Source organism: Rhinolophus ferrumequinum, chromosome 16 (assembly GCF_004115265.2).
Source record: "Rhinolophus ferrumequinum isolate MPI-CBG mRhiFer1 chromosome 16, mRhiFer1_v1.p, whole genome shotgun sequence".
NCBI lineage: Eukaryota > Metazoa > Chordata > Mammalia > Chiroptera > Rhinolophidae > Rhinolophus > Rhinolophus ferrumequinum.
Genome location: NC_046299.1, coordinates 29,398,730 through 29,413,991, shown reverse-complemented (window position 1 = coordinate 29,413,991; position 15,262 = coordinate 29,398,730). Strand labels below are relative to the sequence as shown.

At 33.9% G+C, this 15,262-nt stretch overlaps 1 protein-coding gene across 7 annotated transcripts in view; it reads left to right on the top strand.

The window, feature by feature from the left end:
• EXOC6 (exocyst complex component 6) overlaps positions 1-15,262 on the top strand; it is a 172,856-nt gene that overhangs the window by 135,180 nt on the left and 22,414 nt on the right. For all 7 annotated transcript variants that reach the window (XM_033130775.1, XM_033130780.1, XM_033130778.1 and 4 more), the window contains exon 20: positions 4,656-4,729. In XM_033130775.1, coding sequence (XP_032986666.1) covers positions 4,656-4,729 — 74 coding nt within the window. The remainder of the gene's footprint in view (positions 1-4,655; positions 4,730-15,262) is intronic.

Sequence of the window (15,262 nt, the reverse complement as noted above, 5' to 3'; positions counted from 1 at the left end):
GTTCAAAATGTCTTCTTAAGTTCTTATAAAGGTATCTCAGAAATTCTTTGTATCACTAACAAAATACAGAATATTTCCAAAGCATCAGGCAATCAGAAAGATTTGAAGTACCCAGAATAGGTTTAGATGCACTTTTTCATGCATTCTACAGAAATACTTAACTGGGGGTAATCATCTCCTAAGAGTTTAACTTCTTAAATCTGTAGGCATTAGAAAAGCTCCAGATTGAAGAGTACTGGCACCTGTTTTAGTGGTGAGTTATTGAGGAATTTGTGAATCTCTAGGTGTGAAGGCCTTGGTCTTTATTCATTTTGGATAAAGGCTTAACCCACCTCAAAAAAAGATGAAGCTTCCTTATAGACTTTTTTTGTGCATGACAGTAACCTCAGGGCTTCTAATTCTAGCCTTTAAAAAGACCCATACCCCAAAATAAAAGGATTCAGGGAAAAGCATATGGATGATATAAAATAATATTTCAATATCTTTTTTAAAAGTAAGCTGGAGGCTATTATACTATTTGGCTATCTGAATTTATTCCTGGTTTTAATGGCATTTAAGGTGTCAGATTGAGGCTATTTTGCCTATGTTTAATTCCAAGAAAGGGAGAGGACTAGATATTACTTTATATAAAAGAAGAATGATGAATGTAGAGGGGCATTTGGTCCAAGGGGCTTGTATCCCACTTCTGCCAACCACATGTAACAGAATGTAATTCTAAGAGCTAAGAATTCTCTAAGACCCTTGATTCCCAGGCATAAGTTCTTCTTCACCACCAAAAAACCCACTAGATGGTGCTCTTAGTCATCCCTTCTAATGACACATCTGATAAACATAGGGTACTTTGCCTAGCCAGAATTTGAGTTCTAACTTGCTACTTTAAGTCTTCAGGTCTAGCAAGAAAGGAATGATCAGAAATCTGTTCAGTATGTAAATTATTTGGCATTTATAATCAGTCATTTATTTTGTCAGAAAATTATTCCATTATATATGCCCCTACTTTATCATCCACAAGTGAAGTCTTGAGACTGTAGCCTAGCCTCCTCACCCTCCTTTTCAATCTTTTTGACTCCATGGACACCCTTTCTTCCCCTTCTCCTACTCCCTGACAATTCTTTCCACCCTGTGTAGATGTTTTCCAAGTAAGACACATTCTTTACCTTACAGCAAAGATAACTGTCTGCCTAGGACACAATTGTTCAAGGACTCATTCATTCTGCATTTAATTTTAGGGAAAGTTTCATGTTTTCATGGCAGGATACATACTTATACAGCCTGACTTGCTTTATTATGAAGGTGATGGGGAACCATTGAAAGATGTTAAGCTATGAAGTGGCACAAATCACATTTACATCTTACATAAATCACACTGGGAAAAGTGGATGGAGAGGTGGCACACAAAAAGCAGGGAGACCAGATAGGAGTGTATTTTAATAATCAAGACAAGAAATGATAGCTTGAACTAAGGTAGAGACAGATTCAGACTCAAGATATTTTGAAGGTAGAAAAAACAGGATTGCCTGAATTTAAGTTTTAAAGATGTAAAGGAAAAAATAGGAAGCTGTTGATAAATTGAATAGCATATAATTACAAATGTCCTCTGTGCCAGATGATTATCAGAGTGCTAAATTGCCTCCAATCCCTGAAAAACATTTGAGAAAAAGCCCTGAGAGCTATCAACTAGTCAGTTTTATTTACATATTGGTTAGTTCTTGTGAGAGACGGCTAAAAGATGAGAGGTTGCATACTTAATCAGATTCTGGATCAGCAGATTGAATGCCATGAGGTCTGAATTAACTGTGTGATCCTGGGCAAGTCACTTCACTTTTTTTTTTCCTGCCCTATAAAATCAAGGACCAGGTGACTTTTAAACTGAGGCTTCAGGGGACTGGTGGAGGTTTTTCAAAAAGGATGTCTCTTCTAGCCGCCCTCTTTAATAAAATAAGTTATTGTGATGGTCAAAGAAGACGGTTTGTGAGAAAGTGCATTGTAAACTGGAAAGTGCTATATAAATTTATGGTACTGTTATAATTTTGACACTGAGCTCTTAGGTTTAATGCCAAGTAATGGGTCTTAAACTGCATTATCTTAAATAGGAACTGAGGGAGAAGAAAAATGACATTTTCAGCATAGAAAAATTTGGGGAGAGTAAGTAGATAATAATTGCAAGTATAATCGAAATTGAGCTGATGTTTCTGCCTGATATATAAAGTAAGTCTCCCTGCATTATAGGAAGTCTTTATTTTTGTGTGTATGTGTATATATATGTGGTGATGGTAGAAGCTGAGCTAATATTTACAGTCTTGGTTGGTTGGAAATCACTAGGGATTCATAGTTAACTATTACTTAGAAATAATAGTCTAGGAATGTGGCCAGAAAAGCTAACAACATACGGGAGGTCCTTAAGAAAGGATTTTTTAAATTAAAAAACACAATGACTTTTAGTAGGCTATTATAATTTTGCTTATTATTCTTTCATTAAGATCTGATGGTACTAAAGAAAAGCAACTCAGTTACCTGAGACATGGTAGGCAGGTGATAGGGTTGCCACAGGATGAAATTATGCCCCTTTTCATTGTATGAAAAGACAGAAGTGTGAGTCAGTTATACTAAATAATGAAAAGTGTGGCTAGGTTTGCTCAATAAATCTTAGTTTTCTGGATATAGGGGGCCTAAGAAGGGTAAAACTAAGTGTAGTCACCTATCTAATGGACATAACTACTTGGTACCTAGCAGAGAACGAAGAAGTAAGGGGGGGCGGGAATGGTGTACCTCTGAGTGACCAAAAAGTTGCTTATAATCAAAAAGTACATACTGTATACTCAAAGGAATTTGTAAAACCCAAATGTGGGAGGGGCCCTTGTTCAGGCTGTATTTGCTCTTACTTTAGACACAATTCTAGTAGTTGACTAGCTAACTTACCAGCTCAAGAATATTAAAGATTACATGTTAATAAGAGATTATTATTATATTAAAAGATTACATATTAATAAAATGAGTAAGAGAACTGGGAGTAAGAATTTATATTAAAACTACAAAAGAAAAGGCAAGAAAATAACAAAAGCTAGATACAAGATCTCAACACAGCATTCTGAGCTATTTAATGTAATAAATAGAAAACAGCTTTTAATACCATAGCAGCCCTGGAAATTTATTATATGGAATATAAAGTGTTTTGTTCTTACTTTCTACAGTTTTTTTTTTAGAGGTATACTTGATATATTAGTGATCCAGAGAATTAAGAAAAGTTCAAATAATATTTAGTATACTCAAAAAAAATAAAAGATAAGGGAAGTTACAGTTTAAAATTCCATCAAAAAAATGCTTAAGATTAAAAGAAGTTTTGATGCTTAAAGCAAAGGTTATCAATTATGTTAAAAACAACAGCAACAACAGAAATTTATTTTGAATTCTTTATTCCTTAAAACTGCCAGATAAATTAAGCTGTGCTAGGCTTTCATATGTTTATTGTTTTTAATCATTGATTTTGAGCCTTTCTAAACTATATTTCACACAAAATACACTAAACTTAAGAATTATTTTTGGGGGCAGCCCGCTAGCTCAGTTGGTTAGAACGCAGTGCTCTTAACAACAAAGTTGCTAGTTCCATCCCCACATGGGCCACTGTGAGCTGAGCCCTCACCAACTAGATTGAAACAACTACTTGACTTGGAGCTGATGGGTCCTTTCAGAAAAACACACTTAAATTAAAAAAAAAATTGTTTTATTATTTCAAGAACAATATAGGCTGAAAATTTAATTAATTTCTAAAATACTGGTCAGATAAATTCACAAATGGAAAATTTATAATGTTGTCTAAGAAAACTCAGATATCAATGGGGAGGAAGAATGATCGCAGGCATTCTTATTCTTATTAGAGAAGCTTGAGTGTAAAATGGTAGGGTCTTTTTTTATGAGCCAAGTTTTTTGTCTTCAAAATTACTAACATTGGACTTGTTTTCAACTTAACTATAACAAGCTATGTGTTACAATTTTTTAAGTATAAAAGAATTGTTGAAAAAAATCTTGGAAATTTATTTTTCTATCTTGTCTTAATAGATCTTTTAATTTTTAAAGAGGTGGGATTCCCTTATGGAAAAAAACTTTTAAGATCTGAGCAGACATTCCAGCATCATCTTCATTTTGCTACTTAGAACATTTTACCTGTTGTCTGCATGTAAAGCTGACTTCTTACATGTCTGCCTATTATTGCTGTTAGAGGTAGGATTTTTATAGCACATATTCTGTAACAAAGCAGATGTTTTGAAATATGTTGACAGCCATGGAATTGGTATAGTTTCAAAATGCTTCTATAATCGTTCACCTAAGGCTAAAGAGTCAGAAAACTTCTCTTGATTGAAGTATATTACTACCTTGAACTTCATGTAGGATAACCGTTCTAAATTTATTGTAATTAAGGATTATAGTGATTAAATGTCAGATTAGAAGTTTAAAATTATTAAAATATTTGTGGTAATGGGTGTGGAAAACATTCTCAGTAATGGAAATTGAAGGTTATAGATAGTCTTCATTTGGAATGGTTACGTGTAAATATTATAATACATTTGTAATGGGTAGAAATTAATTTAGCAGTTAAACCCTTGTATATTTTGCAATCTTGTTTTTCTTCTTCCCTTTTTTTTTTTTTTTTGGAACAGTGTTTGCCAGCTCTGAGCCTGTGCCAGGATTCCAGGGGGATACCCTGCAGCTAGCATTCATTGACCTCAGACAAGTAAGATGTAATAATGTACTTCTCATTTATTGCCTCTACCTCTTGCTCTGTTTGTTTTTTTTTTAATGCTACAGGAACGCTTGTTTTCCTCAAAACAACCTTTCTTTATAAAAGTGCTTCTTTGATAACTATATTTGGCCCTTCTCTGTGAACCTATATCCATTCAGTGTTCTCAACTTCATGGAGCGTTCTCATCAGTGAATATTTAACATAGTCATTACCTGCTAAGCACATAACTAAATAATAACTTTATACTCTGTTTAATGACTTGAGGTTTAAATTGTTTCTTAATTATTTCATGGTCATATTGGTGGCATATAACATTAGTGTCAGGACCCAAGTGAAGTGTAAATTATTACAAACTAGATAGGAGCCCTTCTTGCTTAAACTTTTGTCAATAGTAAAGAAAAAATTTTTCATAACTTTGATGTATGCCTCCAGAAAGAAGAATAAAACTAAAAAGGTAATTATATACTTACATAATTCTTTTCTAGTCGCATTGACTTGAAGTATAGTAACAAATACAATTTTTTAATCTCTTATCAATTTTACTACTCTGTAAATTTTACTACTCTATTTTCATTTTTAAATTTTTTTCCTATTAACCTTTTTCCATTTCCCCCATGTATACTTTTTTCTTATTCCTTTCTTCTTTCCCCCTCCTTTTTCTTTTTTTTTTTCTTAATCCCTGGATTAAGGAGTTTAATAAAGCTGGGAGGCCCAGGAGTGTGGAGGAGGGGTGGATCCAAGTTAGAGGGCTCAGGAGTGCTAGAAATGACAAGAGTGACTGCTGCCCTTGGCAAGAAGAACCAAATGGAGATGTAATTAAAACAAAGCTACTGGGATATTGGTCTGTTTCTGGTGCCATACCCTTTGGGGGATGGAGAGGACTGGAGATAGGGCTCCACCATTGGTACGAATAGACTTTACCACAGTAAAGTTTAGAACAGGACCAATGTGAGCAGTTTAGGCGCTCTGATTTCAGTAAATGTTTGAGAATAGAGCTATTTTTGCTGTCATTCCAAACCAGTATTCAATAAGTATTTATGAACTATTATGTATTGATTATTTGGAGAGAGGAGATGTGGTTGAAATAGACACAAAAGTAATGTAAGACATTGTTTCATCCTTTTGGAACTTTAAAATCCTTTAGAGAAGCAAAACACGCATGAACTGGTTAGGATACTTATAAGACAGTGAGGCGTGTGGGAATAAATGGTATATCTTCAAGTCAGGTTTAGAAGTAAACTGGAAAAGCCATTCCAGTCTCTCAATTATGTCTGTAAAGCACTGGACATATTAAATATATTTATATTTATTTCTTTTTGCAATCAGTGCTCATGTATAATATTATGCCAAATAAGGAACATTATTATAGATAACCTAGATCTATAGATGATTAGCTTTACTAAATGGGGGAAGATAGTAGAAAGTTCCAGTTTACCAGAATATATTCTTTTTCTTGAATATAGATTCATTTCCTTTAGAAGGAGTTCTCCATTATAGTCCTATTGCCCTGAACAAGATAATCTAATACAGAAAACTGAGTCCTTTAGCAAGTTGGAAATAAGTTTGGTTGTATATTCATTTCCCATTGGGTTGTATATTCATTTCCCAATTAGGTTGTGGTAAGTTTCTCTATTGCAAAGACATGAATTGTTCTCCAATCCAAAGAGTATGTGACTTAAAGGTAGCTCTCATTATATACAAATAATCTGGTCACAGAAAATTTGAAATTTATTATGTGATATGTTTTCAGTTTGTGTGAATTTGTATAGTATAGTCGTAATCTCATTGTAGGATTGTGGCTAGGACCACATAATTTATGAAACTGTTGATAAAGGTTCTTTTCCTTGTTGTCCAGATAAGTGGTTGATTCAATGCAGATTAAAACTCTGATGCCAGGCACTTTATTCCTTCAAAGACAATCATCATTTGACAACAAAGTCCTCTTTATAAGCATATAGCTCACTAGGGAATTGTTATTAAGGCATACTTATAAATATTAATAAACATCTCAAGTCTTTTTGGTTGAATTTACTTTTCAAGTATGTGCACTTAAAGGCATTAAGTCCTGGTTTACTTTTCCTCATCAGTGTGATTTCTTTAAGAGACTTTTAAGTGAATGAAAAAATTTATGAAATATTTAGAATTCTAAAATCTATATGACACATATGTAGAACTGTTAAAAGATTTATATAGAAATAACTAATATAAAACAATTTTTGTTTTGTAACACTTTTTTTAATTTTTCAATTGCAGTTTTGACATACCATATTATTAGTTTCAGGTGTACAACACAGTGATTAGACATTTATATAACATATATAATGATCACTCCAAAAAATCTAGTACCCATCTGACAACATACATACTTATTGGAATACTACTGACTATATTCCTTATGTTATAACTACATCCCCATGAGTATTTTGTAACTACCAATTCGTACCTTAATCCCCTCCCCCCTTCACACATCCTCCAAATCCCTCACCACAATCCAACAACCTTCAAAATGCTCTCTGTATCTATAAGCTTGTTTCTGTTTTGTTTGTTCGTTTATCCTGTTCATTCATTTATCCTGTTCTCTAGAGTCCACTCATAAGTGAAATCATACGGCATTTGTCTTTCTTCGTCTGACTTACTCCACTCAGCACAATACCCTCTAGGTCCGTCCATGTTGTTGGACATGGCAAGATTTTATTCCTTTCTTATGGCTGAGTAGTATTCCATTATATATATGTACCACCTGTTCTTTAGCGATTCATCCATTGATGGACTGCCAGGTTGGCTCCATATCTTGGCTATTGTAAATAATGCTGCAACAAACATATGAGTGCACATACCCTTTGAAGTAGTATTTTGGGTTTCTGTGGATACAAATCCAGAGTGGGATTACTGGGTCCTTCTTTGCCTATTGTCATAGCCTTTGTTTTAAAGTCTACATTTTGTCTGGTACGAGTATTGCTACCCTGGATTTTTTGGGTTTTTTTTCATTTTCATGAAATGACTTTTTCCATCCCTTTACGTTCAGTCTGTGTGTCTTTCAATCTGAAGTGAGTCTCTCGTAGGTAGCATATGTAAGGGTTTTGTTTTCTTATCCATTCAGCCACCCTGTCTTTTGATTGGAGCATTTAATCCACTTACATTTAAAGTAATTGTTGATAGGTATGTAGTTATTGCCATTTTATTATTTTTTATCTTTTTTTTTTCTTAAAGAGGTCCCTTTAACATTTCTTGTATACTGGTATAAAACACAATTTTAAAGTATGGTAGTTAACATACAGTGAAAGTGACTACTGGATGCAAAATTTTGATGAGCCAATTTTTTATGTGTTAATTTTTCTAGTTTTTAAAGGGGCTTAAAGTCATTTCCCCTGACTATTAATGTTAAAATTTATTCCTACTCTATTCTTATTCTTTTGTATTTTAAAGCAAGAAGATGCAATTAATTCTTGTCTTTAGCTGCTGGACCACTGTGACATAACTTGAGTTATATGATTTCAGAGGTCTGGATTTAATAACTTCACAAGGATGTTTCACCTATATTTGTTTTTCAAATTAATTCATAAATAGTTAAGTGGTGAAATGCCAAGTATGGGAACTGGACAAAATAAATGAAAACTAAAGTCTCACATGAGGTGATACAAGCTTTTTGTATCAGATGTCAGTGATTATTTAAATAAGGATGGCTTAAAGTTTCAATAGTGTTATGTTCCTGACTTCATAAAGGTATTTCATAGCATATTATTTTAACACTTTTATATGAAGTAAATATTCACCAAACATAAAGAGGGTGTTAACACTTTTATTTACATTTCAGTTGGTTTCTACACTTTTTCTTCTTTTTTCCCAGTCTGTGATCCATTTCTGTCTTAATAGGGCGGCTGACAGTTCTTTTCAAGTATACTTAGAAAGGCAAAAGAGCCCTTTCATAGTACTTATAAGGGGTCATGCTTCTGTTTTTTGGTTTAAATTTGATACTGCTTCATGAATTGCTGGGTATGAAAGATTAGGAAGTAGGTCCAGTGGTCAGATTTTACCTGCCCACCCGGACTTTGCCCTGAGGTCAAACTCCTGATATTTGCTGTTCTGAATAGAGAAGTTGATGACAAGTATGAGCTGATACAAGAGGAAAGTTAGAACCATATCAAAGCTGAAGGCAAGAGAATTGGGACTCAATGAGAAACTGTAGCTAAAAGATGGATCATCAGAATTGCCCTCTTCTGAAGAAAAGGAAATAGCTGACCTGTGAGTGAAAAGACTTTATCGTACTGCCAATCACATGCTTGCTAATGGAAGCCAGTTATCTCAACAATATCTTAAGGCCAACTGCCCCGAAGACAATGTGGAGGATTAGCAGTACTGGTACTGCATTCTGTGAATATACTTCCTCAGTCTAGTTTAAATGTGCTGTTTGAACATGATTTGTATGGGTAAACTTTTTTCACAAGTAAAGCCTATCATCCTCCTACCCCTGGTTCTGAAATTGACACTAAATGAAGAAGGACTTTGAAATACTATGTGTGTCTCTTGCTTTTACAAAGACCATCTATTTTGTTAAATACAATCTTTCAATGGATTTCAAATAGGTAAAATTCCTTTGACAATGTACGAAAACCTTAAAACTTTTAAATATTTTTATATAAGACTATATAATACACAGTATTCACTGATAATTGTTTTATAAGTTGTTCTTAATACATAGAAATATTTCACTAAATATCACTAGAAAATGAGGTATCCCACATAACTGAATTATCCAGGTAAGTAAAGATTAGTTTTTAATCACCAAAACTTTTTAAATGTAGCCAGTTTAACTGGAAACTTTAAAAATACATGTCTCACCTCCATAGCTTCTTATTGAACATAATTCTTACAGTAAATGGAGTATCTATGCTCACTAATTTAATACTAAATCTTCTTTATTTGGTCCTATTTCTCTTTGTGTAAGTTAGACTGGTAAGGTATCATTGCTGCATTTGACAATATCTTGATAAACTTTTAGACAATATGGAGAAGTTTAGGTAGGTTGGATGATAATGCAGTTAAGTAGGTTTGGAGCTAATAAAGCAATCTCTTGCTCAAAAAATGTTCGTTAATGTATTATTATCACCCTAGAGCAGTGTTTCCCAAAGTGTTTTTCCAGAACACTGATTTCTCAAGATGAGAAAAGATTCTTTAAAAAAAAAGTTCAAGTCAGGTAAGTTTGGGAAACACTTTATACTCTAATTGCCTCTTAGAGACTTACCATATTCATTTGAATTGTAAGAACTGAGAAATTCTGCAGTAACCCAGCATTTCCCAAACTCAGCACAGAACACCTCCCTCATTCATTCTGGGTTGTATTACATGAAACATAATTTGTGAAATGCTGCTTTAAGTCAAGACTCTGGCAGCACCCTCTAGATGTCTGTCTTTGACAGTTTGGGATCAACAAATATTTAAATGATGACTTGGATATAAGAAATAGGAATTATATGTATAGATTGCACAAAGCTAGAAGAGCGACCTAAGATGATAGAAGACAGAATCAAAGTGCTCTCAGTAGGCTTGAGTGATAAGCCAAAGCCAACAAAGTTAAATTTAGCAATGAAAATATTAAGTGCTCTATTGAACTTTTTAAAATTAAGTTTTAAAAAGTACAGCCTATCGGAAATCTGACTTCTAATATGAAAAAGATCTCGTAGTTTCAGTTAACCTCCAAATGAACCAACATTGTGGTGGAAATTCTTAGATTGTGGTATTTGGGTTAGACCACTGTGCTTTGGGGCTAAGACTGTTTCTCAAGTGGTGCATGATGATATAGATACTCACCAGTTGAAGAGCACATAACAGAACTATTTAATAGAAGGCTAGTGAGGGATCAGATACCTTGTCATATGAAGAGCCTTTTAAAAATCTGGGAATATTTAGTCTAAAGCTTTAGAGAGGTATACCTTTGTAGAGCAACTCAAATATGTGATTCTTATTAGCCTAGATATGAGTCAAGTATATCATTTTTTTTTTCCTATTAAAATCCTATGTCATAAAAGTTATCTTACAATTTTCTTTTCCCTATCCAGGATTAGATCCTGTTTTCAAGTATTTGATTTTGGGCAAACTAGTGAAAAGAGGAGTGATCATTCCTCTGAACTATGAGTAGAGAATTTGAGAATTTAAATTGTGTAAAATATATTTGGATCTCACAGAACTTTTAAGATTTTTTTTTTAAGTATAACATACATTCAGGCAGATCATAGGTGTACTATTGTGATTTTTCAAAAAGTGAGTACATCTCTCTTAACAACCAGATCAAGAAAGAAAACTAGACCAGTAAGTACCTCAAAAAAGCCATCAACTTTTTGGTTCTGCTTTCTTTCGCTCAATATTATGTGTGTGGAATTTACCCATGTTGTTACATGTAGTTGTGGTTCGTTCATTCCCTTTGCTGTGTAGTCTGCCGATACATAAATATACCATAATTTATACATTCTACTAGTGATGGACATATGAGTTGATCCCAATTTTACTGTTACAGATTATGCTAACATGACATTCTTTTACATGTCCCTTGGTGAACATATGCACACATTTCTGTTGAGGTATTTACCTAGAAGTGGAATTGCTGAGTTGGGGTGGTATGTATGTAATCAGTTTTAATGGACACTGTGAAGCGGTTTTCCAGAGCAAGGTTGCTAGTTTATGCTTCAGGGTAGAAGAATTCTCGTTGCCCTGCAACCCTGTCACCGCTTGGTATTATCTGTCTCTTACTTTTTAGCCATTCCAGTGGGTACACAGTAGTTTTTACATTGTGGTTTTAATTTTAATCTGCATTTCCTTGATTTACAAAATTAAACTCCCTTTCATATATTTATTGTCCATTTGAATATCCTCTTTTGTGAATAACCTATTCAGGTTTTTTGCCATTTTTTTTCCCTATTGCATTGTCTATTTCTTACTGATTTGTAGAAGTTCTTTGTATATCCTGCATATGAGTCCTCTGTCAAATACATGTATTGCAAATATCTTCTGCTCTGTGGCTTGTCTGTTCACTCTTAGTGGTTGGTGTCTTTTGATGAACAGAAGTTTATAATTTTAATGAAATTAAATTTATCATTTTTTCCCCTTTATGGCTCTTTTTAATGTCCTGTTTAAGTAGTTGTTGCCTACCCCTGAAATTATAAAGATATTTTCCTATGTTTTCTTCTAAAAGTTTATTGTTTTCCTATTCACATTTAGGTTTATAATCCATCTGAAAAATTGATTTTTGTGCTTAGTGTAGGATATAAGATTCAAGATTCATATTGTTTCCATATGGTTATGGAATTGACCCAGCATTATTTATTGAAAAGAATTGGATCTCATAGCATTTTAATTTAAAATAATTGTAAAACACAAACTGAGACATAAATGATACGTGCTTCTAATGTACATGTAAGATGGTTTCCGTTATCTTCCAGTTGCTTACATTATCTTCCACATGCTTACATTTCATGGTTCATGCCATTCCTCATTAGCAAATTAGTTGTAGGGTTGAAGTTTTTTAATAGCAGCCTGACTATACTCTCACCACATCAAAGGTACATTTAAAAATAAAGCAATTCTAGGGGCCGGCCCGGTGGCTCAGGCAGTTGGAGCTCCATGCTCCTAACTCCGAAGGCTGCCGGTTCGATTCCCACATGGGCCAGTGGGCTCTCAACCACAGGGTTGCCGGTTCAATTCCTGGAGTCCCGCAAAGGGATGGTGGGCTCCACCCCCTGCAATTAAGATTGAACACGGCACCTTGAGCTGAGCTGCCTCCCGGATGGCTCAGTTGGTTGGTTCAGTTGGCTGGAGTGCATCCTCTCAACCACAAGGTTGCCAGTTCGACTCCCGCAAGGGATGGTGGGCTGTGCCCTCTGCAACTAGCAATGGCAACTGGACCTGGAGCTGAGCTGCGCCCTCCACAACTGGGACTGAAAGGACAACAACTTGACTTGGAAAAAAGTCCTGGAAGTACACACTGTTCCCCAATAAAGTCCTGTTCCCCTTCCCCAATAAAAACTAAAAAAAAAAAAAAATAAAGTAAAGCAATTCTAGAGTAAATATTCATAACAATATAGGCAATATAAAAGTAAAAAAGCTAAACTACAAGTCCATGAGGACAAGAACATTGCCTTTTTTATTCATTGTTGTATATTCATTGCTTAACACGAATCCTGGCACACAGTAAACAATAAATGTTGAATAAGTGAATGCAAAAAGCGATTTTTGGTGCACAAGCACCTTATTAGGCATTGAGATATTCCATGTAAGTTAATGTTCCACGTAAACAAACATTCTTTAAAAGCAGTAAATTTTGGGGGGAAGGGAGTTATCACTGTTTAAGGGATATAAATGATAAATGCTAACTAGTGAAAAAAAAGAGGCTATATCTTATATATTCTAGATTCAAATTCTTGGATTTCATTCCTACTCTTCAAAATACTAATTTTATGACCTTGTACAAGTTACATAATTTCTTTTGTATCAGTTCTCTTATCAATAAAAAGGGAATAATAATAGAATATTCTTTGTAAGGTTCTTTTTAAGCTTAAGTGAGATTTTGTAGACAAACTGCTTAGGCCATAGTGAACATTTGATACTATTTTTTTTTTTTTAAAATAGCCATATGGATGCAAAAAATAAATAAAAGCAGTAAATTTATTTCAATTATTTTTGATGAGAGTATTACTAAAAATAGACACATTTCTTTGCCTTCTCAAATAAAAAGTGTAACAAATATAAACATCTCTTGATTTATCTTGGTCATCTTTAGGGATACTAAAATAGTACTATAAGTAATTTCTAAGAAATGTGGTCATTGCTTCAAAACAAACTGCTTATTCTTTTATTGATAAAGAAATATTCCGGACAGGGCAATTATAGGAATTTAGACAATGGCAATATAATACTTTAATTAAAGTGATCAACAATGACAATGTAAAACAGAACTTAAATCAGCATTTCCTAAACTACTGTCGTTTGGGATGGTGAGTCATGAAGAAAGTAAACTATGGTCAAATAAGTTTAGGAAATCCTACATACTATGTCCCTCTCTTGTAAATTCACAATTTCATTAGCACATTAAAGGCTTTGAGAAGTGTATCTCTTTTCCCCCCCAAACCTGTTGGAGTACTGAATACTTTTCACAAGTGAAAATCTCTTACTGTCCTGCAAAAGCAGTGTTCTCTGGCACACAGTTTAAAAACACTGAATTATCTGGAACACTACTGTATTACATTAATGCATGGATGCCTAGAACCATGTGGTTAAAACAAAGGGCTATGATAGCGAATAGATATGCCTCTCTAGAGAGATTAAATTTAAATATTACAATGTAAATTTTACAAAAATGATGAAAAATAGTAGTAAGTTTTCAAAAATAATTTGTTAAACTTCCTTTTTTATAAAAACACATTCAGATGACTTTGGAAGGATAATAATTACTAGAGGATTAATGCTGCTTAGATGCAGTAAACCAGTCAGTCAGTCATACAGAATAACTTGTTTTTAAGAAGCATGAAACGGTAACACAGGATTGCTAGTGAAGAATGAAAAGATTTAAGTGTGAAATTAAAATACCAGCTCATGTGGAGTTCAAATCCTAGCAGTTGTCAGATTCCTTAGTGAATCATCAAGGCTATTGTTATTGAGCCACTGTATGCATAGTTGGAGAGAAATAAAGAATATATTCGCTACTTTTTTTCCCTTACTAATACACCGTAAATGAGATGGGAAAAATTTGAAGGGGAGAGATTTTAGTAAAATGATCAAGGTAAGTTCTGTATTTTCTGTGTGTTGTAAAGAGTGTCTCATTATTAAAAAGGAAATACAGTTGAAGTGACTTTTTTCAAGATCATTGCATCTTAAGACAGAAAATCTAATACCAAAATAAGGACCGTAAAACAAAGTCAAACTTCTCCAAAGAAAATAGTGGCTCTTTTCGATTTCAGTGGTACTAAAAAATGTGGTGGAAAAATGTTTTGAACTTAAAACTTTTTGCCCAGATGGTTTACTTACAAGCCAGCTTAACTGTAAGCACCTACAGATACAAGGGAGAAGCGTAGGGGAACAAAAGCAACGTTGTTCAGTTGGTCTTTTTTACCTGACACCAAGTCCATCCTAGCAGGCAAGGGAAGAGTTTTACACCTAAATATATTCTTTATCCTGCCATTATCTTTGATCTGACATATTTAAAGACAAACATTCTGACCCTACACGTGCGTCTTGTTATTAATGGTACGCAGGGAAGATTCTCTGCTCCAGATGAATTCATGGACCATTCTGATATTAAGCCAGTCCTTTTTAGTGTTTCTTTTAACTTTATCAGTTCCTGGAACTTGACTTGCTCTATGTATAGCCTGATCCAGTACTATCTTGTTCAGTTAGGACAAGAGTATAGTCTATAAGATTTTTAAAAGAGGCACCCATAAAAGTACTCACTTTGCAGATTGTTTTTTATTATGTATGTCATCACATACATGCCATTTTCTTTCAGGATAAATTCCAAATCTGGGCTTCTCGATACAA